The 25189-nt window shown below is 36.4% G+C and overlaps 1 protein-coding gene across 1 annotated transcript in view; it reads right to left on the bottom strand.

The window, feature by feature from the left end:
- IL1RAPL1 (interleukin 1 receptor accessory protein like 1) overlaps positions 1-25189 on the bottom strand; it is an 826443-nt gene that overhangs the window by 194639 nt on the left and 606615 nt on the right. The window contains exon 6 of the mRNA XM_063305201.1: positions 16904-16978. Within this exon, the coding sequence (XP_063161271.1) occupies positions 16904-16978 (75 nt within the window). The remainder of the gene's footprint in view (positions 1-16903; positions 16979-25189) is intronic.

Raw genomic sequence — 25189 nt, 5'->3', positions numbered from 1 at the left:
GCAAAAACAGCCAAAATCTTTAAATCCCAATATTAGAATTTAAATATTAAAAAGCCAACTTTCCAAATTAATAAATTCCAAAAATAATGAAAATCACCAAGAGCTTCACATTTCTTTGTTGCAAAAGGCCTATCTTCAGTAACAAATAAACAAAACAAAACAAAACCCCTTGGTGTTTTAGAAGTGGGGTGGCAAGATTTAGTGTCAGTTTTACGGCTTTGGTGGAGCCCCAAACTTGATGACATCTGTGCCTCCCAGCATTCTCAATCACGGGTTGATCATAGGGACTCTGTTCCGCAACCCCCCTGCAAGAAAATGCTGTCCAGAGAACAGAAGGGATGATTTCCTGGATTCTCCTTACCCAGAGAATTCTTCATGCTGCAGGGACCCAGCCTGCACCCAGAGAATGCTGCGCCATCGACACTGCTTAAAAAAACAGTACCTCTCAGTCTGCCATTCCCCACAGGAGCCCACATTAGCTCCATTGATCTCAATAGTTATACATCTGAAAAAGAAAGTCAGTAGCTGATGAACTTTTTACCAAAATACAGAGATATTGCAGTGATTACTTGTAAACTGCCTGGTATTGCTGGGAAAGCCCCCTTATGGGCGAATGGACATCCTGTGTAGCTGAATCTTTAGCAGGTGTTTCAGAAACATTTTCAGATAATCAGAATCTGTACAGTGTTCATCTCAGACTTGTTATGAAATTTTTTGGTGAGCTAAGGCAGCAAACAGCAATCCCTTTCAAGTCAAAATACAACTAGGCAAATTATCAACTTGTTTTAGGAAGAAAAATCCTATAATTAACTTTGTCCATTTGTTGCAATATAATCTACAACCACCACAAATGAAATAACTAGACCTTTGCTGACCTTTCATTATACCCAACTTGATGCCTGGGATGGCTCTTACTGCCTAGCTGGCCCTGGTTAAACTACATATTGCATCATAAATGGGGGGGGGGGGGGGAGATGGCCAGTGGTAAAAGTTGACAAACAAACAAACAAACAAATAAATTCACATTGCTTTTCACTGGGGAAGAAAGGGATACTCAATATTTATTGATCTCTGCAAGAAATATCCATTGGTGGGATTTCTGATTTTCATATATCGTATTAAAATGTGGTATATACTATTAGAAATTTTGACACTTCAAGTACATAATGCTGCTTGTCATCAGTGATTGCACTTCCATAAAAGTATCAAATTCCTTTACGATTTGCTAGAAGGAGAAGGAGAAAGAGCAGAGGAGGAAGTGACATCATCAGACAGGCAAACAAGTCTTATAATCCAGTTTCCTTTTTTTTTTTTTATAAGGATAAGATCCTTAATATTGCATTCAACTTCATGGATTTAGTGCTAGGCTTATTATTTTTCCATCAAATTATTTTTCCATCAAAAAAAGCACATCAAAAGGCCTATGAAAGGGCAATAACATTTTACCATGTACAATATATTCACATATGCACTAAATTTATTTTAATTTATAATTCTGCTGTTATATTCTCAGAAGAATCTTTTTTTTTTTAGAAGTATCACTGGCAATGGACTGAGAAACTCTAGCAATTGCACCATAAAAATGATCAATAACTCTGTATAATGCCTATGAGCATTTTAAAATGTAAATTCAAGAATGATTCTTAGAGAATCATAAAGAAAGTATTATGGTATAAACTTTCCTGGATGGTATCTACTGCAGATAGTGCTGTGAATATTTTGTTGTACCTTAGTTTATAAAATTATTCAAGGATATTCACTGATCAACTGGATACACATTGCTCTGACATAGCTCAGTTTTGCTTTTGCACTATATTTCTCTGTCAAAGTCTTTTGTGGGGGTAAGGGGAACAGCTAAATGAAAATCATTAATGGAAAAGAAGTGATTAATGGAAAGGAAGTGAGTAGTTAAATATTTAGCTTCCATGTCATTACCACCCTATAAAAATGCACTGATTACAAAGCTTTCAAAATGGTGCTTTTATACAACAATTTTTCCAACATGTCTGCTAGTTATATAAGCAGTAACTAGGTTTCATAACTGCCAAAGAGTCTGCAAGGATAGGAAAAAGTAACCCCTATTTTTACATAGTAGACAAGTATAAATTCCCTTATTTATTTAGCCAGAGAAAGTAGAAAATGTTCTCAGAAGAAGCCATGTAATATAGAGGTTAAAGTGTTGGCCAGGAGGAAAAACAGCTCCTGGAGAAAGGTCACATATAAATCTATCAAAAAATAAATACATGCAAGATGCTATTTCCCTTGCTCATATATCACTTGGTCTTCACAATTTTTACTAATGTAAATATGAACAATGAATGCAGTTTTATTCATTGGGAGACACTGTAATGGAAAGATTATGAGTCATGGCCAGACAGGACTGCAGCGACATCTATCAGCCAAAGACTTCTTATGGCATTAACTGTTGTATCCATCTCTCATCTTCTCAATCAACCTACTAATATATATATATATTTTTTTTTAAAAAACCCAGATAAGACATGGCATTATTCTAATATAACTGAACTGAGGTGGGATTAGTTAGGACTCAATTCTATTATCTAATTTTTTTCTACAAGGGTTAATAACAAATATCAGATGGGAAAAATGATCATGAATCCCCAATTAACCTTGGGATGTTTAATTTCACTGCCTGGTTAATTTTTGACCAATTTTCCCTATTATGTAATAATTTTATTTCCTACTCAGCAGCTCCATTTGCAGGTTACCCAAACCTGGAATCAGGTTATTTTGTTACCTTGCTCTTTGCAGAATAAATTACCTGTCCATTTATTTTAATAGGTGAGGATTTCAAAGTAAGAGCTGGTTGCAATGATGAATATGCTGCAATGATGAATATACATGCACATACATACTCTATACATATACTTTAAGGCTTTTTCTCTTGAAGAAGTTACTGAATCACCATTTATGCTTAAATCCTTTACGGGTATAAAACGTAATTTAGCTGGCCTAAGGCTGGTATGCCTTTTAAACTGGCTAATCTACCTGACTCTGTAATCAGTGCTTGTTTCTTTTTCTGGGCAATATAAATTTTGGTCAACCAATAAATTACCTACAATAGATTACTTAATAATTTTCAGAGATCTGGCTCTGGGACTTTGGCATAGCCCCCAGATCTAAAAGTGTTAATTGTTCTTTAGCTCTTTTGAATTTCTTGAATTTATACAGCCCCAAACAGGAATCAAGCTAAGACCCATTAAAATTGCCTAGTGGAAGATGGAATCAGATGAAATGGTTCCCTTGAAGATAAGATGTCTCAATGGTTTCACTCCAAGGAAGAGCTTCCTTTTTGACCCTCTGCTCTTTGGAGCATGTCTGACTCTCAAGATAATAAAATGTTTGATGTTTATTGTGCACTTGTAGCCAAACTCCAACCTTTTATAAGGAGAACAAAGACTAGTCTAACTTCGGGGGAGAGAGGCACCATTCTAGGAAGTGTTTTGGTAAATCCTGCATCACGGCTAAAATGACATTATTGGAGTGCTATACTACCTTACAGAAGGTAAACTTACCAGACTTTATCTGCATTTTAAAGGAGTAAAAAAGACAATATATTTTGGCATATTATAACAAATGTCCCTCTAATAATGCTACCTAATTGCATTGCAGCATTCCTTCTAATACTCAGGTATATGATTTTCAAGCTTTTTATCATTTGATGTGATGGATATGCTTTTATCCTCATTACCTTAGTGGCTTCTAGTCACATGCAAAGAGGTAAAAATTATCATCAACCAACAAAAATATGATAAAGCCCTCAATTTTTGTATTCCATCCAAGCTAATCAAATCTAACTCTGTCAGCAACAGTACTAACCTCCCTTTTTTTGCATACCGTATTAACTAGCCAGCTAATTTTGATAATCAAAATGGGATATTTTGAGTAGATCTTCTGTAGATAAACAACTCCTACTGTTAATGCATATGTTATATGTAGCCTCTACCTATCTCCTGAATATATAGGCCAATTATACATTGTGGAAGCCAAATGAATGGTTAAAGGATACCATTTGAACAATGTAATGAGAGTGGAATATAATTGATTAATTATACCAAAATTATTTTTGAAACTAGAGATGAATAGTTAATTTAGGATAAATGGAGTCTTCTTGATGAATAAGTCAATAATCACATGTCTATGTTTCAGAGTATGCAGAAAATCACATCAGATATTTTCTGTGTAAAATTTCATTCAGACTGAACAATCTGCTTTATCTTCTACCTATTAGCCTGTTTGTTTATCTATCTATCTATCGTATGGCAGCATATCATATATATTACAAATATATTTTAAAAAATGGGAATATAAAAAGGTATATAGAAAATATACATTGGTCATAGGGCAATTATAACTAAAAACAAACATTAAGATTACAAATATAGTCTTTTGCATCATCAGTTGCCATCAGGAAATCAGCAAAGTTCCCGTCATAGTCTCTAGTCTTACATTCCTGTATTATGTGTTTAATGGTTTGCCTGTCAGCCCTGCAGTCACACTTTGGAGATGGTATCTTAGCCCATTTATATAGGAAATATGCACACCTGCCATGATTAGTACATACTCTATTGATAGTTGACCATATTCTCCATGGCTGATCAAAAGCAGGAGGCTTCGTTGTAATACAGAGTAGGCTTTGACAATGCTGGGGGCAGGCTTTTTGACAAGATTGCCTCCAGGAATTGAGGAGATGAAAAATTTTTATAGCCAATTCCCTGTCAGTAGCCATAAGTGGATACTGGATCTCCTGGCTAGAGTACATCCATTTTTGTCATCTTCACTATTAGTCTGTTAAATCTACTTTTACTATAGTATACAGTTTCCTGGACTGTATAGGGAACCATAAAATAATAACTATGGTTCAATCCTTTTTCTGTAAGCTGAAAAAAATAAACTAGTATAAGCTATTTGTAACAAATACAATATGTACTTGTTGATGTGGCTTATTAACTGATTGCATAAAGCAAAATATTTCCGAACCATGTTTACTGTATTGCTCAAGAATGTTTTCTTAGGGAATACATTAAAATATTTCAATGACTTATCACAGTGAATTAATATTTTAAAATTACAGAAAAAGGAATTAAAATCTGGATAGTTCCTACAGTATTAACAATATAACAAAGATTTTGATTGCTCTGAATTATCTCATGAGAAATATGTTATATACACATTTCATTCATTCATTCTAAATTTCCACATACTGTATCATTCTAAATGTCATACTTTAAAAGAAAGGTCCTTGCTTCATTTCTTAGAGAAAGACTTTACTGAAAAATAAAAGAAAGATACAAAATGTGACAATGCCAGTACTATAAATCTATTTCTTAAGTAGGGAGCTGGATCAACATTGTGCCAAAGAACAACTTATCCTTTAGGGTCTTCAAACTATCTGCTTTGTCTCTGTTAGAAGATTTTGTTAGGGTTGCCTTAATCAATGCTGCAACAAGCAGGTTTATCTAACTTCATGAAACAGAACTAATTTTTTGATCATTTTTAAAGCATGTAACTTCTGTTCTTGTCACCAGGTGCTGAAGAAATCATTTGAAGGCTCTCTTCATACAACTGAGGATTTTCCCAAAGTGTTCAGCTGTGTAGCGAACTTCTGTGGACAAGATGGTTTTCTCTATTTCAGAAGTAAAAAGATGAAAAGGGAAAGAGCTAGGGCACTCATCCACATTTCCCAGTCTTCACATCAACAGCCTACAGGCTTTAAAAAAAAACAGTTGAAGATGGTTGTACAGAACCTGAGTTCAGAACATTTATTTAGCTAATGTTAATTACACTTTCAGCCATCACAGCTACTTGTGAAATGCTACTACAATAATATAAAACTTAGTGGAAACAGTAGCTGTATCTCTACAGAATCTGATTAGACAACAATTCAAGTTGCAGTGCATTTCTAAGGAAATGTGATGGAGGGTATCACCAGCTGACCATATAAACTAGCTGTCTAGATCTGACTTCATTCCATTTCATACAGGATACAAGCCTAACATGAATGCACACTAAAAGCAGGTACCACAACAAGAAATTGAGATTAGAGTAAATAGGGTAGAATATGTAGAATTACTTTGGCTTAGTGACAATTTAATACTAGGAACCAATAAATGTGAATTTTAGGAGATATTACAAGTATGTAAGAGAACTGGTTAGACTGAGGCATAAGGGACAGTGAAGGAAAAATGGAAGTGCTGTTTTGGGGATTAGGAGAACTTTGAATAGAAAAGGATTGTAACTAAATTAGAATAAAAATAGGAATGGGTTGAAATATAACAGAAAAACAAGTATAAGGCAAGGTCATACATGGTTTTGACAAGTAAGGGTAACTTCATACATTTCATAATTTCATAAATAAATTTCATAAATAAAGTTAATTCTGATAAAAATTATTTTAAATAATTATGTAGAGTTAAATGGAAATACGTACAGTCTACAAATTGTTTATCTTTGAAGAACATGTACTGTATATTACACAGCCTAAAAGGAACCAGAGATTTTCTCATGGTGGGTAACAGAAATAAGCTGATTTGTTTCCTTATGAGATTTAAAAGTTGGCATTGTTTAAATATTTTTCCAAGCTGCTTTTAGACTGTTATTTTGAGTTTTAAGAGTATTTTATGTGAAGGAATGGGAGTGATTTGTTGCTCAGAGCTTCCCATTTGTATTCCCCCAAATGCTCTCAAACACGCCCTCTCCCCAAAGGGCCAACATTGATTAAGAAGCCAGATAAAAATTAGGGTTTTTTTTTCATGTTGGTAAGTGTGGAAATAAGAATCCCCACTCTTCCTAAATTTATTTGTGTGTTTGTTTGTTTATTTATTTTCTCTCCCACCTTTATTTATTTTTATAAATAACTCAAGGCGGCAAACAGACCTACTACTCCTTCTTCCTCCTTTTTTCCCCGCAACAACCACCTTGTGAGGTGAGTAGGGGTGAGAGTGACTGGCCCAAGGTCACCCAGCCGGCTTTCATGCCTAAGGCGGGACTAGAACTAGAACTCTCAGTCTCCTGGTTTCTAGCCTGTTGCCCAAATAAATACATATTGATGCATGATTTGGGCAGTATAATGAATGGCACTGTGGTCGCCATGATTATGACACTGGGAGGCCACATTCAGAGAAAAAGAACAGCAGAAAGAGTCCTGGTAAAAGATTAAGTCACAGTAATCTTGTACTATTAGAATGAAATATATTTTAGGTTTAAAAATGTTGAAGACTACTTTCAAGAGCCAGCTCATCATTTTTTAATTCCGCAACTCATAAATAGAGCAGTACAAATGACAAAAAATGTACTTGGTATCAGGGAGAAAAACCGCCCATGTACACTGCTCCACTTAATTCTGTATTTATCTAACATAAAAGGCTGCTGCTCAAATATTAATATGACAAATGCATGGCACACCTCAACAAAACCATTTCCTTATCTTGAATGTATAAAGGTTAATATTATATGTCATGGAACTTTTAGTATAAAGGCTCCTTATTTTATATTATGATGTAATAATATATTGAAATATTTTATTGAATCAATTATATTATACTGTGTTTGTGCTGCATTTACTTCAAATGCTTAGTAAAAACCATGACTATACTATTATTATCTTCAGGTTCTAAATATGAGAATATTGTCACTTTAACTCTGAGTTAAGACAAATTTTTCAAGGTATCCAGTAAAATAACAATGCAAGTTAAGCACAAAATGGTATTGAAAATGTTTCTGTTCTGTTTCCCAAGAACAGAAAAAAGTTTAAGAAAACACAGGGTCTCATTTCTCTGTCAAAATTGGCCAGCAGTATGTATTCTTCCTTCAGAAAAGGATCGTTACCGAGCACCTCAATGATGCCATGAGCTAAACCGTGAAGGGCCACCCAAGACAGGAAGGTCATGACAGAGAGGTCAGACTAAATGCGATCCCTGGGGAAGGTAATGGCAACCCACCCCAGTATTCTTGCTGTGAAAACTAAATGGATCAGTACAACCAGAGATATGTCGGTATACCATCGGAAGATGAGACCACCAGGTCGGAAGATGGTCAAAATGCTACTGGGGAGGAACAGAGGATGAGTTCAACTAGCCCCAGACATGATGACGCAGCTAGCTCAAAGCCGAAAGTACGGCTAGCGGCCGACGGTGCTGGTGGTGAACGGCAAATCCAATGTTCTAAGGAACAACACACCATTGGAACCTGGAATGTAAGATCTTTGAGCCAGGGCAAATTGGATGTGGTTATTGGTGAGATGTCAGGATTAAAGATAGACATTTTGAGCGTCAGTGAACTGAAATGGACTGGAATGGGCCACTTCATATCAAATGACCACCAGATCTACTACTGTGGACAAGGGGACCACAGAAGAAATGGAGTAGCCTTCATAATTAATAGTAAAGTGCTAAAACAGTGCTTGGATACAATCCAAAAAATGACAGAATGATCTCAATTCGAATTCAGGGCAAGCCATCTAACATCACAGTGATCCAAATATACGCCCCAACCACAGATGCTGAAGAAGCTGAAGTAGAGCAGTTCTATGAGGATCTGCAGCACCTACTGGACAACACGCCTAAAAGAGATGTTATTTTCATCACAGGAGACTGGAATGCTAAGGTGGGCAGTCAAATGACACCTGGAATTACAGGCAAGCATGGCCTGGGAGAACAAAATGAAGCAGGACATAGGATGATAGAATTTTGCCAAGACAACTCACTCTGCATAACAAACACTTTCTTCCAACAACCTAAGAGACAGCTTTATACATGGAGTTCACCAGATGGACAACACCGAAATCAGATTAACTACATCCTTTGTAACCAAAGGTGGCGCACATCTATACAGTCGGTAAAAACAAGACCTGGAGCTGACTGTAGTTCAGATCACGAACTTCTTCTTGCACAGTTTAGGATTAGACTAAAGAGATTAGGGAAGACCCACAGATCAGCTAGATATGAGCTCACTAATATTCCTAAGGAATATGCAGTGGAAGTGAAGAATCGATTTAAGGGACTGGCCTTAGTAGATAGGGTCCTGGAAGAACTCTGGACAGAAGTTTGCAACATTGTTCAGGAGGCGGCAACAAAATGCATCCCAAAGAAAGAGAAGACCAAGAAGGCAAAATGGCTGTCTGCTGAGACACTAGAAATAGCCCAAGAAAGAAGGAAAGCAAAAGGCAACAGTGATAGGGGGAGATATGCCGAATTAAATGCAAAGTTCCAGAGGTTAGCCAGAAGAGATAAGGGATTATTTTTAAACAAGCAATGTGTGGAACTGGAAGAAGACAATAGAATAGGAAGGACAAGAGACCTCTTCCAGAAAATTAGAAACATTGGAGGTAAATTCCAGGCAAAAATGGGTATGATCAAAAACAAAGATGGCAAGGACATATCAGAAGAAGAAGAGATCAAGAAAAGGTGGCAAGAATATACGGAAGACCTGTATAGGAAGGATAATGATATCGGGGATAACTTTGACAGTGTGGTCAGTGAGCTAGAGCCAGACATCCTGAAGAGTGAGGTTGAATGGGCCTTAAGAAGCATTGCTAATAACAAGGCAGCAGGAGACGACGGCATCCCAGCTGAACTGTTCAAAATCTTGCAAGATGATGCTGTCAAGGTAATGCATGCTATATGCCAGCAAAATTGGAAAACACAAGAATGGCCATCAGAGTGGAAAAAATCAACTTATATCCCGATACCAAAAAAGGGAAACACTAACGAATGTTCAAACTATCGAACAGTGGCACTCATTTCACATGCCAGTGAGGTAATGCTCAAGATCCTGCAAGGTAGACTTCACCAATTCATGGAGCGAGAATTGCCAGATGTGCAAGCTGGGTTTAGAAAAGGCAGAGGAACTCGGGACCAAATTGCCAATATCCGCTGGATAATGGAAAAAGCCAGGGAGTTTCAGAAAAACATCTGTTTGTTTTATTGACTATTCTAAAGCCTTTGACTGTGTGGACCATAACAAATTGTGGCAAGTTCTTAGTGGTATGGGATACCAAGTCATCTTGTATGCCTCCTGAGAAATCTGTATAACAAATAAGTAACAACAGTAAGAACAGACCACGGAACAATGGACTGGTTTAAGATTGGGAAAGGAGTATGGCAGGCCTGTATACTCTCATCCTACCTATTCTACGTGTATGCAGAACACCTCATGTGACATCCTGGGCTTGAGGAATCCAAGGCTGGAGTTAAAAAATCGCTGGAAGAAATATTAACAATCTCAGATATGCAGATGATACCACTTTGATGGCTGAAAGCGAAGAGGAACTGAGGAGCCTTATGATGAAGGTGAAAGAAGAAAGTGCAAAAGCTGGCTTGCAGCTAAACCTCAAAAAACCCAAGATTATGGCAACCAGCTTGATTGATAACTGGCAAATAGAGGGAGAAAATGTAGAAGCAGTGAAAGACTTTGTATTTCTAGGTGTGAAGATTACTGCAGATGCTGACTGCAGTCAAGAAATCAGAAGATACTTAATCCTTGGGAGAAGAGCAATGACAAATCTCGATAAAATAGTTAAGAGCAGAGACATCACACTGACAACAAAGGTCCGCATAGTTAAAGCAATGGTGTTCCCCGTAGTAACATATGGCTGTGAGAGCTGGACCATAAGGAAGGCTGTGAGAAGGAAAATAGATGCTTTTGAACTGTGGTGTTGGAGGAAAATTCTGAGAGTACCTTGGACTGCAAGAAGATCAAACCAGTCCATCCTCCAGGATATAAAGCCAGACTGCTCACTTGAGGGAATGATATTAAAGGCAAAACTGAAATACTTTGGCCACATAATGAGAAGACAGGACACCCTGGAGAAGATGCTGATGCTAGGGAGAGTGGAAGGCAAAAGGAAGAGGGGCCGACCAAGGGCAAGGTGGATGGATGATATTCTAGAGGTGACGGACTCATCCCTGGGGGAGCGGGGGGTGTTGACGACTGACAAGAAGCTCTGGCGTGGGCCGGTCCATGAAGTCATGAAGAGTCGGACTAAATGAATCAACAACAACAACAACAACTATGTATTCTTCTTCCATTGCTGTCCTTATGCTATTCCAGGAGACTGCTAAGAAAAAAATTGGAAGTTTATATAAGGGTCAAGGGACAAAAAACAACAAAAAAGGTGTGAGTAGAAAATCTCACACAATTAAAATAATAATATCCCTATTTTGTTTTCCATTTCACTAAAATTTCAGCAAAATTATAAAGAAAAGCATGAATACAGGATGGTAGGACTCAGTGGACAGCTACAGATGTGACCCATCAGTCTGAAACAGCTGCAGAAAATGAACTCCTAGCTTTCATAAGTAAAATGTCAGTATCAAGAAGACCTCTTTATTCTGCATTGGTCTGACCACCCCTATGAATAGAGTGTTCAGTTTCAGGCAGTAAATTTTGGAAGGATGTTTACAAACTGGAACACTACAGAAGAAAGAAGCCAAGATAATAAAGGAACTGGAAAGGGGAAAATGTGAAGAACAGTTAGAGGTCCTTGATATGGCAGGAGAAGATAAAACGTTGGGGAGTCATAATAATTCTTTTCAAGTATCTGAAGGGCTGTCAGGTAGATGATAGAATATAATTGCTCATAGCTGTTCCAGAAGATGACAAAAAACAGTTGGGTTAAATTGAAACAAAGTAGACTTTTGTTTGAGATGTAAAAAAAAAACAAAAAACAAACTAGTGATAAAAGCTGTACCACAATGGAATAGCCTGCCTCAGGAAATAGCAGATTTTGAAGAAAGTTAAACAGAGGCTGGGTGGTTCTGCAGCAGAACTGGGCAAAAGGGTGGACTTAAAGTTAAAAAAAATTAAGGATTAAAAATTATCTTAAAGATTCTTTTTAATCCTTAATTCTATGATCAATCAGAAAATGAAAAATCAAACCATTTGAAGAAAACTATGATATATTAATAAATTAATGAGATAATATAGCAAAGCATTAAACCACCAAACAAGTGGTGTTAACCAGAAACAGTATAGATGAAAAAACATTGATTTTCTGTCCTTCAAACACTGACCCGATGGAAAAAAGTGCTACATGATGCAACATGATATTATAACATTATCTTTGGGCTACTGTATAACAGAGTTGACTGTTGCTTTAAAAATATTTTAAAAAAATAATAGCATTGAAGAAAAAACCCTGCATCCTTGGGATCAGATTACCTATAAAATATAACTGAAAATAATTAAAATTCACTTCTGGCATAAAAGAGACCAAATCTTCACTTAATTTTCATAGTATAAAATTAGGGTAGGTTCAGCCCAGTGTATGTTGGTTCTATACACTATGCTTGGCAACTGGACCCAAGGGTATTTGGAAAACATATTTCGACTTCAGCTAATGTTTCTGAGAAGACTCTGAGCAGCTTGAAAAATGATGAAACCTATAATCCCAATAGGTTTTTTCATTTAAAGAGAAATGTGCACTAAGACAAGCTCTGGATTAGTCTCTTGAAATCTCTGATAAAGTAGATCTAATTTTCTTTCTCCTTTGATTCAGGAAAGATTTGTTGACATCTCTTTCTGAAGCAAAGCTGAGTCTATTTCCTAAGGATGATAGAGTAAGATCCTTCTCTTCTAATCTGAAGCAAAGCTTCTGCCAAGGGAAACTGTCTTGTTTCTATAAACAGAAATGTCACTGGTGAGTGGGTGGAGGCTGGTTGTTTGGCCTGCCACAACTGTTTTACTATCCTGTCTTAATAAGGGAAATAAAATAAAAATATATTGGGTTATATCTAAAATTCTGCTAAAAGCTAAATTTGAATCTAGAAAACTGGAGTCCTGATGATTGCAGCAGCACATAATTTGGAGTAATAAATAAATATAAGAAATCAACAGTTAGTATTATAGATTTCCACAGAAAACTGAATAACTTGAAGATCTATTTATTCACTGTAGACTTCTAATTCTCTTTTAAACTGTAATGAACAGAAATATGCCATGTGCATGGTAAATACATTCTGAAAATATAAACACAGTATTTTTGCTTGATTGTTTTCTGTAAAATATCATGTTAACCTTGAATCCGGTTCAGCAGTTACTACATTCTATAAGTTTAATTATATTTTTGATATATTCATTTTTCTGCTTTAATTAAAAGATTCACATTTGATGTAGTAGACATAAAACACATTTTATATATGTATATGTATGTATATATGTGTGTCTGTGTGTCTGTGTGTATGTAGTTTTATTGTTGCAATATATTGTTTCATTCTTGCAAAAGAATGTCCAGAGGTTTTATTTTCAATCTGGACATTTTAAGTTTATCCAAACTGTCTGTGTCATTAATATGTATTTATGCATACAGTTGGTATACTACTAGCTCAAAAAGAATATGTTTAGGGAAAAAATTATGCATATCTGTGTTTTCTCTTAATCTATAGAAATTCTATGCAATGCTACATTTTTAGTCAAATTTTGTATCTACAGAAAACCGGTGGGTGAAGTAATCCATCTATTTGGGGTATGGTATCTTCAGAATACTGTATATATCAATCGTGGGCCATCCAGGCAACATTATCTATGTCCTGAACCAGTTTTTGCAGGTTGTTTGGATCTGGGTAGGGAAGTAAAGGCTAAGTCTCAATCCAGACAAGACCAAGTAGATGTTATTGGGGCCCTCTGGATCTGAGGATATTTCATCTTTGGTCTTGAATGGGGTTGTAAATTCCCATTCAAAAGTGCTGCACAATCCAGGGTTTTCCTGGACTCACACCTCCTGCCCAAAGAGCAGATAACAGCTATGGCCAGGAAAGCCTTTGCACAAGTCCATCTAGGGTGCCAGTTGCATCCTTTACTAGAATGGGGGGCCCTTCAGACAGTCACTCATGCCCTGGTCACCTCTCAACTGCAGTACTGCAATGTGCTCTACATGGGGATATCCTTGAAGACCACTTGGAAATTACATCTGGTCCCATGTATCATCCTGCTGTGTGAGCTGCACTGGTTGCCAGCTGGTTTTCATGTCCAATTCAAGGTCTTGGTTATCACGTATAAAGTCCTGTATAGCACAGTGTCTAGCTACGTAAGTGTCAGTCTGTCTCTGATAGTTTCTGTCTGCCCAGTGAGATTAAGCAGAGTGAGCACACTCCAGGTCACCTCAAAGAAACAATGTAATCTATCAGGACCTTGGCAGCATGCCTTTTCTGTAGCAGGCCTGTCCTCTGGAACAGTATCCCCCTGGAGATTTGTATGGCTCCAACTCTATAGCTGATCTAGAACTCGTAAGAACTTGCTCCCAGGCCTAGGGTTAGGGTGGATGGACAGGCCTTAGTTAGTTTTTTTCATTGCTTTTGGGTATGGTTAGTTGTTCTACTCTTCTGATTACACATGGTTTTGTTTGGTCTTCCTTTGTGTATATTGTAAACTGCCCAGAGTCTTCTGGAGCTGGGCAGTCAATAATAATAATAATAATAATAATAATAATAATAGCAATATAATAATGGCAGTAGATAAACCATAAAATTCATTTTCTTGTAGGCAAACTAAACAATTTAGGTACAACTGAAATTTGCCGAACTGCTATGCCATATGATTAAAAAAAAAAAAAAAGAGTTACCAAGTAACTCAAAATGTTTTGAAAATCATTTATCAAAATACTTTCACTTATTACCTACTTATGAATGATTCAAGTCAAAACAAGTGAAATAGATTAAAAGAAAGTAAGCCACAAACTTAAAAAGAATATCCAACCAATAAGCCCAGGACTATGTAAATCATTTGCCAAATGGTACCGCAAGTTCAAGATATTGGGGACTAATGAAGTTTTTCCAATAACCCAAATATTTTTACTGCAGCTTTAGCATGATTATTGATACCAAGAAAATGATATTTCTAGTGAACATTTAAGAATATTTAGAAAGACAATACTTGGTTTCAAAGCCATCTCCAAAATGGTATCATGATTTGTGCCTATGTAAAATAAGTTTTGAACATCAAAGCATACACATTGAACATCTACAAATACTGTATATTAAAACTTTTAGGATGAGATCCTAATAAAATTAAATTCCAAATATTCCACTTTATTTTATTGTTTATATTCTGAATATATTATAACAACATTGCTTTCAGTGCATGGACTAACTAATTTTATGTTGACCGAGAAGCATTTATCCCAATGAGCCAAATAACATTCCAAGACTGCAAGACTATCTGGACTGAGAAATTTATATTAGCCTAATAACAATAATTATTTGTTTAAAATATTCAGTTTTGACAATGAAGATATTGAAATGGTGGATAGTTTCTGCCCTTTAGGATCAACCATTAACAGTAAAGGAACCAGCAGTCAAGAAATGCAGGCAGTGATGGGGGCACCATGTTATATGCGTGTGATTCCACTGTTTCATAAGCTGTGCTGGTTGGCAGTTTGATTCTGGATGCAATTCAAGGTACTGATTATCACCTTTAAAGCAGTTCACAGCACAGGGCATGAATATCTGAGCACCACTTATGCCGAGTTGTCTCTGTTTGTCTAGTTTGGTGGATGCACTCTAGGTCCCATCAATTAAGAATGTCACCTTGTGGAGCTCAGGAAGCACAGCTACTCTGCTGCAATTCCTGTCCTCTGGAATGGTTTTCTCTTAAGAATTGTGTGCCCTGTCCCTGCCATGTTATTCAGGAAATTATTGAAGACCTGGTTATTCTCCCAGGCCTTGGGACAGGATGATGGTGATTGTAAGCCACCTAGAGTTGTTTAGAATAGTGGTTGGTCTAGTCAAATAAAAATTATAAGGAGTCACATTCACACAACATTCTGCTATGATTTTTGATAGTAATTCAGAAGAGATACCCTTATCATAATTAAATAGGACAAAAGGGTATGTAGTGGGTATTCAAGTTGGAAAGCAATACAAAAGAATGTACAACATCTGCAATAATTATAAGGGCATAACCTTACACCCTGGAAATTAAGATGGTTTTCAGGATATTCAATTGATATGATTCAATGCACAGCTAGCATTTAAATAAACATTACTTGGATTCAAAGATTCCAAAGTTTCAAATCAAAGTATGTTCAACAAAATTATTGGCCTTATACAGAGGTAACTGAGAATATCTCATTTAGAGCATCTAATGTAAAATACTGGCTAGAGGTTGTAATATTAATATAATATTGCCTCTAAACTAGTGACATTTCAGCTTTTAAGTCACTGGGGAAAGAAGGATTTTCACATATGTTTCCATATGTGAAAATAGATGCTTTTATGAAGTGATAAATTTTATCAACTAAGGACTTTACTATGAGAAAAAAAGAAATGTGACAATGAATCTTAAAATAAGCAGTAACTTGTAATTTCCACAGGAACAGAGGAAAGCTAAACAACTCCCTTCATTAAGTCCATTAGCCTAGCCTGTCTCTGTCATCATGAGAGAATAAGGATGGAAGCAATAGCAGCCTTCTGTTTGCCAAGAACCAAAAAGTCAAGTCTCACAATGACAGACCACTGATTTCTGTAGTAATCTGACTATAGTACAGCAAAGCTGTTTTGAAAGTGTGAAAGTATATCTTAGCAGAATTATACAACATTAAGCAGATGCAAAACATTATTTTTGGCAGAGTGCTTTAAGGAAAACTTATTTTTTTCTGTGGAGGGTGGTCAGATTAAATCCATTTTCTAATTTATCATACAGTTTTCTTAGTAAACAGGACAATTAATCAGCTGGAACACTTATTTTATGTAGGCCTTCAACTGAACATCAGTCCATCAATTTATTTACTTCTAGAAACTAAAGGAAGAATAGGACACCTTACAGAGCAGGTACAGTATAGTTAAGGCAAATAAACCAATACTATAATAATCTGCAAAAAATAAGTATAAAAATCCCTCTCAATAATTTTAAGACCAGACAACATCAGCACTTCCAGAATGCCACTTACCCAGCTGTGTCTCCTGAATTGTCAGCTTACTCTCCAAAGGATACAAAAGCTTTGGTGGTTTTTCTGTTAGTGGGGCTGGAAAAAAAAACACAAACACATATATATTCTCTTCATAGATTCTTGAACAAGAATATTTCAATTGGTATATGTTAAACAGCTTTAAATGAGTCAGAATTATCCAGAGGTAAAAGTTGTAAAATACTTTATTGTAAAAGAGGAATGGCAAGAGGCTTCTACACAGCAGATCTAAGAAGAGGTCAAAAAGGAAATGAAGAATGATGTAGAAAATATGGGGGAGGGCATGAATAGGAAATGAAATTGCAAACAGATAGAGACAATTTTAGCAAAGCCATTCCAAACTGTTGATATATCAGTGGCAGCACAAAGAGTATTTAAATCAGATAAGGAGACATTAAGATAGATGTTTGCATAAATGCATAAACACACTTTCAGTGTATATAGGAACCAGCATCACCCTATATCACTTCTTGGTTGGATTACCGTAATGTGTTCTACATGGGGCTACCCTTGAAGACAATGTGGAAACTACAACTGGTTCAGAATACAGGTTACATGCAGTTCTGGGCACTCCATGTTTTGCCCAAATTACACCATTGCTGTATGACCTGCAGTGGCTTCTAGGTCCTTTTCAGGTGCAATTCAAAGGTTATCACCTTTAAAGCCCTAAGTGCCATGAGGCCAGGCTACTTACAGGACCACCTTTCCCTGAGGGTATCTGTCTGTCCCACCAGGTAAGTTAGGGTTGATGCATTCCAGGTTCCTTCCCTTTAGTATTGTCATCTAGAAGGACCTAGAAGCGTGTCTTCTGTAGCAGTTGCCCACCCTCCTTGCCTTCCAGAAGGCCTTGAAGAGCTGACTCTTCCCACAAGCACTGAGGTACAGTGTGATAAGGCTGGAGCCCAGCAAGATGGTGTGTAGATGCATGGGAGAGTACTGCCCTGGAACACCATGAGTTTCTATTGATTTTTTATAGACTTCATTAAACTTTATTTTATGATTTTGGGGTTCCTGTTGTTTTTACTGTAGGATCCAGGATAGTTATTACAATATGTGGCTGTATACAGGTAGTCCTCAAGTTACAATGGCAATTGGGACCAGAATTCTGTACAAGCATTTCATGCCAAGCTCTAATCATAATGAAAGCATCAGTTTTATTCATGGGGAAGGTTGTTGCACAAATTCACTTATTACTGTTAGGGGATTTCGGAATTGTGAAGTTATCAACACCTGGCCTAAGTAACAGTAAAGGTGAATAACCTGCAAGCTGGTTCTAACAATATCCTGAAAACTGCACAAGCAGAATTATCAATTACTTGTGTTTACCTTTTTCACTGCTTTTGTCTGCATGATGAGAGTAGATGGAATAAAACCCCTTCAAACACAAAGATTCCAATGCCACCTGAAAGGAGTTGCTCTGCCTGAACTATTTGATGACATTCCTTTCAATATGCAAAGTGCACCAATGTGTATCTTTTGAGAGAGGATCAGGTGACTGACTAGTCCAAATTAACCAGTGATAATAAAAATATTAGTATTTGGTGACTAATATGCTGGTCTATGACTGTAATAAAGATCTGCTTTGATTTAGTCACCAAATACTTTCTCAATTTTCTAAGATGCCAAATTATACCACAAAAGCAGAATGGAATATTCCTCCCACGTTTTCCTGGTTTAATGGTATAGCTAGTTAAAACTTGCTGGTTAATGGAATAGCTTGTCATTCTCACCTTGTTCCTGCTAGATACTCCATTCCATCACTAGTCTTATGTTTCCTATTCTGGTTTTAATTTCCCAAAATATTTGTTGTACTTCTGAAAACATTAAAGTTCCCTTGAGCATGCTGATGCCTTGTTCCCAATATCCTGTATTAGTTATAGGCCTGTCAATATTCTCTAGTTGAGTTTGCTGTTAGACGGAGTGATGTGGAATAGCAAACATATAACTCACTTGAACTGCTACTTTATTGGCTCTTCTGTAATGAATGAAGATATTTTAAAGCAACTGAAATCTAATTACTCTGACTTTACTGGCATAATAGCTCTAACAATTGGGCTATTGGGCTATTAAGCAATAGGCTTAATAGCTATAGCTATGGGATTGGTAACCTCTCAAAATAAGATATTACAAGAACAATCACATTCTATTACAATGAGAGAGGAAAATGGTGGACAAGTTAGGAAACCAATGTGTACACATAAGGAGATATTGATTGGACAAAGAGTTAAAAGGAGATGTATAGGAGATGGAATAATGGCATAATCATCATGGAATCACAGCTGAGTAGCTAATATCTACAGAAAGGAAGTAAAAAAGACTAAAGCAGAACTGAGGCTCACAAGAATAGCTAAAAGCAAAAAGAGTAAAAATAGGAATCTCAGTAGTAAACTATAGAAAAAGTAAGCAATGGACTTACTGCTAGGAGAAGATGGTAGGACAGTAGGTGGTGACAGGAAGAGGGAAGAGCTCCTCAACTCTCACTTTGCTTCAATGTTCTCTCAAGGAGAAACTATGATTAAGCGGTCCCAAGAGAACAACTGACACAAGGAGGTAGTGATAAATCCAATGTAACTAACTTGTAATAGACAAGTGAGGGAACACTTGTCTATTATGAAAGAGTTTAAGTTTCCAGGACCAGACCAATTACATCTGAGACTCCGAAAGAGACTGCAGTTTCATCTCAGCCTCTTTCTGTGATATTTAAAAAATTATGGAGAACAGCCATAAAGCCAGAGGATTGGAGAAGGGTAAGTGTTCCTATCTTCAAAATAGTGGAAACTAGGACCTGGATAACTACAAGTATCAGTGTGATATCAATAGGAGGTAAATGTATTAAGCATTTGGTTTGTGGGCATTTATAAAAGACTTGATTGTTTGGCTGAAGGCCACATGGATTTATAAAATCATATGAAACCTATCCTTTCCTTTTTTTTTTTTTTTTTGATAAAGTGACTGGAATAACTGATCTCAGACTTGGGTTATTAAACATAATTATCAAATATACAGACAATACAAAGATTGTGTGGTGGTTGTGGCAGTAAATACCTTAAAGGAGAATATCAAGATATAAAAGGATCTTGCTGGAACAATGGGCAGACTGGGATGGGAACAGTTGAAGGCATGCGTATAGGATATAGGAGAATATGTCAGACAGCATCATACATAAAAGGGATCTGGGTGATTCTGTAGGTCACAAGCTGGACCCTCAACTACTGGGTCCGGTTCTGAGTACTACAGTTTAAGGACATTGCCAAACTGGAACACGAAAAAGCATTCTATGCTTTTTTCATCTAGCATCTAAGAATACAAAGGATTAATTCTGATCATTGAGGATAAATATTAAGATTTTATAACTATGCATCCACAAAAAATGTTTTATAATTTTATTATTTGATCTTCATTACACAATCCATATGGTAAGTATTCTAGTAGTATGAGCATATCTTTCCCTGGTTTCTGCAATTCTCACCAGCAGGGCTAAAAGGTAAAGGTAAAGGTTTCCCTCGACGTAAAGTCCAGTCGTGTCCGACTCTAGGGGGCGGTGCTCATCTCCGTTTCTAAGCCTTGGAGCCGGTGTTGTCATAGACACTTCCGGGTCATGTGGCCAGCATGACGACTCGGAACGCCGTTACCTTCCCGCCGAAGCGGTACCTATTGATCTACTCACATTTGCATGTTTTCGAACTGCTAGGTGAGCAGGAGCTGGGACGAGCAACGGGAGCTCACCCCGCCGCGCGGTTTCGAACCGCCAACCTTCCAATCGACAGCTCAGCGGTTTAACCCGCAGTGCCACCGCGTCCCAGCAGGGCTAAAGGGAAAGTAAAAAACTGATGCCATCCTATTTTCTACTTATCTACACATAAAGGCAAAGTGATTAAGGAAGAATTGCTGACTACCCATATTTTAATTAATAATATTTTTTAAAGAAATATTTCTTACTTTGGAGCTGAGCTGTACCAAGCCACCCAGGTATACCACTTTCTTTCAAGAAATGCTATAATTTTGATTTACCATTTTTTCCCTCTACAGCCTGAGAATCCAGATAGCTAATATGACTGTGCTATTTGCTTCAGCTCATTTTTCTCAAGAAAAATAACCTCAGAAATAAAGCCTACCACTAATTTCTTTTTAAAATTCATTTATTTCATTTTTTAAAATTTGCCATATATCTTCACATATATCCCCTTTCCTGCTGCTTCACCTCTTATTGGAAAGGTATGCTTCACCATACACTGTACTAAAAGAATATTCAAGTATGGACATGTACCTGTTCTGAAGATTGTGCCACTGTTCAAATGTTTAATCAGCACAGAAAAGAGTTTAGGGAAAACACACATCTTAAATCTGTAGTTAAGAAGAATAGTTGATTATTCCTAGGACAAAGAGTCCACTGGAATTAGGTGGCTAATAAATTCAAATAAATAAATAATATGCAAAGGAATCCCTTCGAATTTATCATATTTACTATTCTTGTTTAAGGAAGAGGCACTCATAAAATGATACGGAATTGGCTGATCACAGATGTATAATCAGCTATTATAGACTGTTAACAACTGCTAGTGAATGGATTTATTAATCCATAATTTACTGCTGGTAGTTTGAATATGAAAATGGACCAGAAAAGAGAAATATATTTGCAAGTTTCTGAATCCCTATCCTTGCACAGCACGGAGTGAAGGCCCTGCTGATTTAATTAGGTTAGAGGTGATAAAATATAAATAAAAATTATTTCTTGCTACCAAACTGTAATCCTTCTTAGCCTGCCTTCCTGATAAAATAGAGAGTTAAAGTGTGTGATGCATATATTAAAAATAACTTGACAGATGGGCTTTTCAATAGCATCTCATGAAAATAGGGAAGTTTGGGTGGAAAAATGGCTTGTGGGATCAGTGAGAAATAGGTGTGATTTTTTTTTTCTTTAAAATGCCATTAATTTAACTAGTGGTTCTTCATAACTTCCTTAGAAAGTCTCCACATTATCACTATATAGTCATCTTTCAGACACTGCCCAGTATGCTATTAAAATGTAGATTTGTCTTTTATGTCAGTCTCAGCTCAATTATTCCTTATCAGATGGTATTTTTGCAGACACTTTTCTTTTAAATCTCTTAACTCCTTTCAAAGCAAAGCTCTATCATGGTCTCTAAAAAGTAGAGCAGCTGCTCTAATAATCCTAGTACAAAAGACATGCAGGATAGGGAAAAACAAGTTCCATTTATTTTACAAACTGATACATTACTTACTTGAGGCCATAGACCTCAGGTGGCAGCTTTCTTTGTGAAAAATAATGCTGTTTTTAAACAGCAAGGGATTAGAAATGTTCATGTCACAGAGCTTATGCGGTAAATCTTATCTGTAACATCAATCTGCCTCACAGCAACCTTGTCACTGTAAGGTATGCTACTTTATGTAATAATGGCTTGAGGTTTTGTTTGCATGACCTAGACCTTTGTGACCTCTACAAAGAATGAAGTGCAATTTTCATCATCTACTTAGGATGTGTTACAATTTGACTTCTGGGGAAGAGAGAAGACCAGCAGCAGAATGAAGTACCAGCAGATGGACCGACTCTTTGTGGTTCCTCTCCAGACAAGGAGAGGACTCGGGATCACCCACAAGTGCTTCAGACAGTTGCTCCTCACAAGGAGACTTCAAGACGGTGGTCTCCAGCAGGCTTATGTGGAAGAACAGGCTGCTTAGAAAAATTGCAGGCACATGTGCTGCTTTCTTCCCCTCCCATCTGATATTTTCCCCAGCGTCAGCACAGCAGAGTTGCCAATAAAGCTGCATTTTGAAACAAGTGTGGGAGGAGTTGGGCATGTTTTGGAAGCTCTGCAGCCACCAGCAAACTGAGTACAGCAGCTAAACAAAAGGTGTTTTTTCTTCAAAGGGAATAGATGGTCAGAGGAAAAAGAAGTATAGAGTCACAGCAAAGCAAAGCACAACATGGAAAACTGCAAGTACTCTACAGGCTGGCCATTAACAGAGAAGAACAAGAAAAAAAGCAGAAGAAATCCAAGAGAGGAATTAAGGCAGAAGGCAGAACAGGATTTGTAAGACGAAAACATTGCTATTTAATAGTAATACTATAGAGTGTAGTATTAGTAAAGTAAAGAGTAATTGTTATAATAATAGTAATTAGCATAGTAATATAGAAATAATAGCAATAGAATAGAATATAGGATAGAGGCAATGGAAATTAAATGGTAATAATAGAATAGTTATACTATAGGGTATAGAATAGAGGAAATATTGTAATAGTAAGCATTCACACATAGATTTGTAAGTTTCACATTTCGCTCTTATATCTTGTTTTTTTCAAAATAAAACATCTCCCCAATAGAGGGAGATAAGAAAAAAAAAAAAAACTGTCCAGGGTCCAATGCTTTTTTGGCTCTTTTGAGTCTCAGTCAGTCTAATTGGGTACAGTTTAACAAAGAACCTGTGACAGTTTAGAGCTCTGGGAGTCAAGGAAATGCCATTTCTGCCCAAACTGTGGTCAGCGCCTTTATGGCACTGGGTTCGCATAATTCCTTTTCTAATCGCTTTTGGAAATTGCTTGTTAACTGCTTTTCAGCTATTAGGAACCTTTGGAATGACAATTTTTTACAGCACCAGATGAGTTTCCTTCACTCCTTAGTGAAAGAAGTTTTAAGTATAAGTTTAAGTTTAAATAGCAAAAGGGTGATTAAAACATTGGTTTTGGAAAGTTACCACTAGACTAAGGGTCCAGAGGGATTTGAAATAAGATTTTGAAATTAATTATAAAGAATCCTTCCTGTGGGAAAATGCTGTTGTTTTGAATTCTTAAAAAAATATGATAGGATGGGACTTTGAAGGTTGGCCACTAGAGGGAACAAGAAGGAACTAAATATTACAATTAAAGGGGGAAAAAAACACTTAAATTTAACTTACTAATACAGAATGGAGCAAAATACTTTAACACTGGACACGTTGAACAATATTTGTGAACAATGGAGCCAGAATATAATTTTAAGAGTATCTGCCATTATAGATAGACCGTCTTTAAAAGGTGTTATGGAAGAGGAGCTTGTTTTACCAGACAAGACTGAGTCTGATCTGAAAGTGTTAAAGTGGAAAGTGGACAGGCTACAAGAATGACATGGAAAAAGATGCTACACTGGGTATACAAATGAAACTGGCTGATGTCTTAATAATTAAAAGGTATATACAAATAACAAACCAAAATAATGACCTTTATAACTTTCCAATATTGGACTTACAAAAGAAACTTGTTAAAGCTTTGAAGAAATTTGTGAGAAGGGTCAAAGAAAAAAATGAAAAGAAATCAAGTTCTAGGACATTATTTGAAGGGGCTAAAGATCAAGAATGTTAAAAGTACAAGGAAGGAATATAAAGTTGGCTTCTTTGATCAAGGTTAAAATAGATATGTTGCTATATCTGGTAACCCTTAATGGACTTTTACTGATCAGGACTGAAATGACAAGGCTTTAAGGATTTGTTTATAGTGTAGATAAGAGATGGGATATGGGAAGAAGAGATCATTTTAAAAGAAGGTGATAAGTTACTAAAATTGTTTATACTTGTGATGAAGGGGGAAATCATTTCTTTATATATTTCTTTTCTTTTTCTTTACTACATTCTTATTCTTTCTTTTCTTTTTCTTTTTTCTTTGCTCTACTTTTTCTTTTATTCTTTTAGTTTGTATTAGTTTTATTTTTTAAATTGTAATGTTTAATAAAATTAGCATAAAAAATAAGAAAGGACATGTTAAAATTCTGTTCTTGGTTTTCTTGGTATACTTCACCAGGGCATTTCTATATGTTTGGTGAGTAGACTGCCTCTTCCTATTTTAATACAGATTTACAAGGACATTTACCTCAATGTAGCATCAACACTTCCATTTTATTCCATACAAAAGCTGCAACCCACAAAGATTTACAGTACCTACAGTTGAAGCTCCACTGAAGACTATGAGACTTCTGGATAAAGGTATATAGAAGCAATGATAAATTTTCACCTCACTCACTGTGTATTATAAATGTCCTCAAGTCATTTTAGATTTGAAGCTCACCCACCACAGGTATGTGATGCCCCCCCAACTTTTCCTTGGTGGAATACAACCATTTACTGAAAAAGAACTTTATAAGTACAGATTTACTTACATGGATCAATACTTTGTCCATAACTTAGTAAGTCATAATTTAATGTGTAATGTTACTTAGCGCTCTTTACAGAAAGATTTCCAGCTTAATTTTGGGAACTAAACAGATCTAGAAATGCTAT

Source organism: Candoia aspera, chromosome 5 (genome assembly GCF_035149785.1).
Source record: "Candoia aspera isolate rCanAsp1 chromosome 5, rCanAsp1.hap2, whole genome shotgun sequence".
Taxonomy (NCBI): Eukaryota; Metazoa; Chordata; class Lepidosauria; order Squamata; family Boidae; genus Candoia; species Candoia aspera.
The sequence above is the reverse complement of the archived record's forward strand: the minus strand, read 5'-3'. Positions and strand labels throughout refer to the sequence as shown.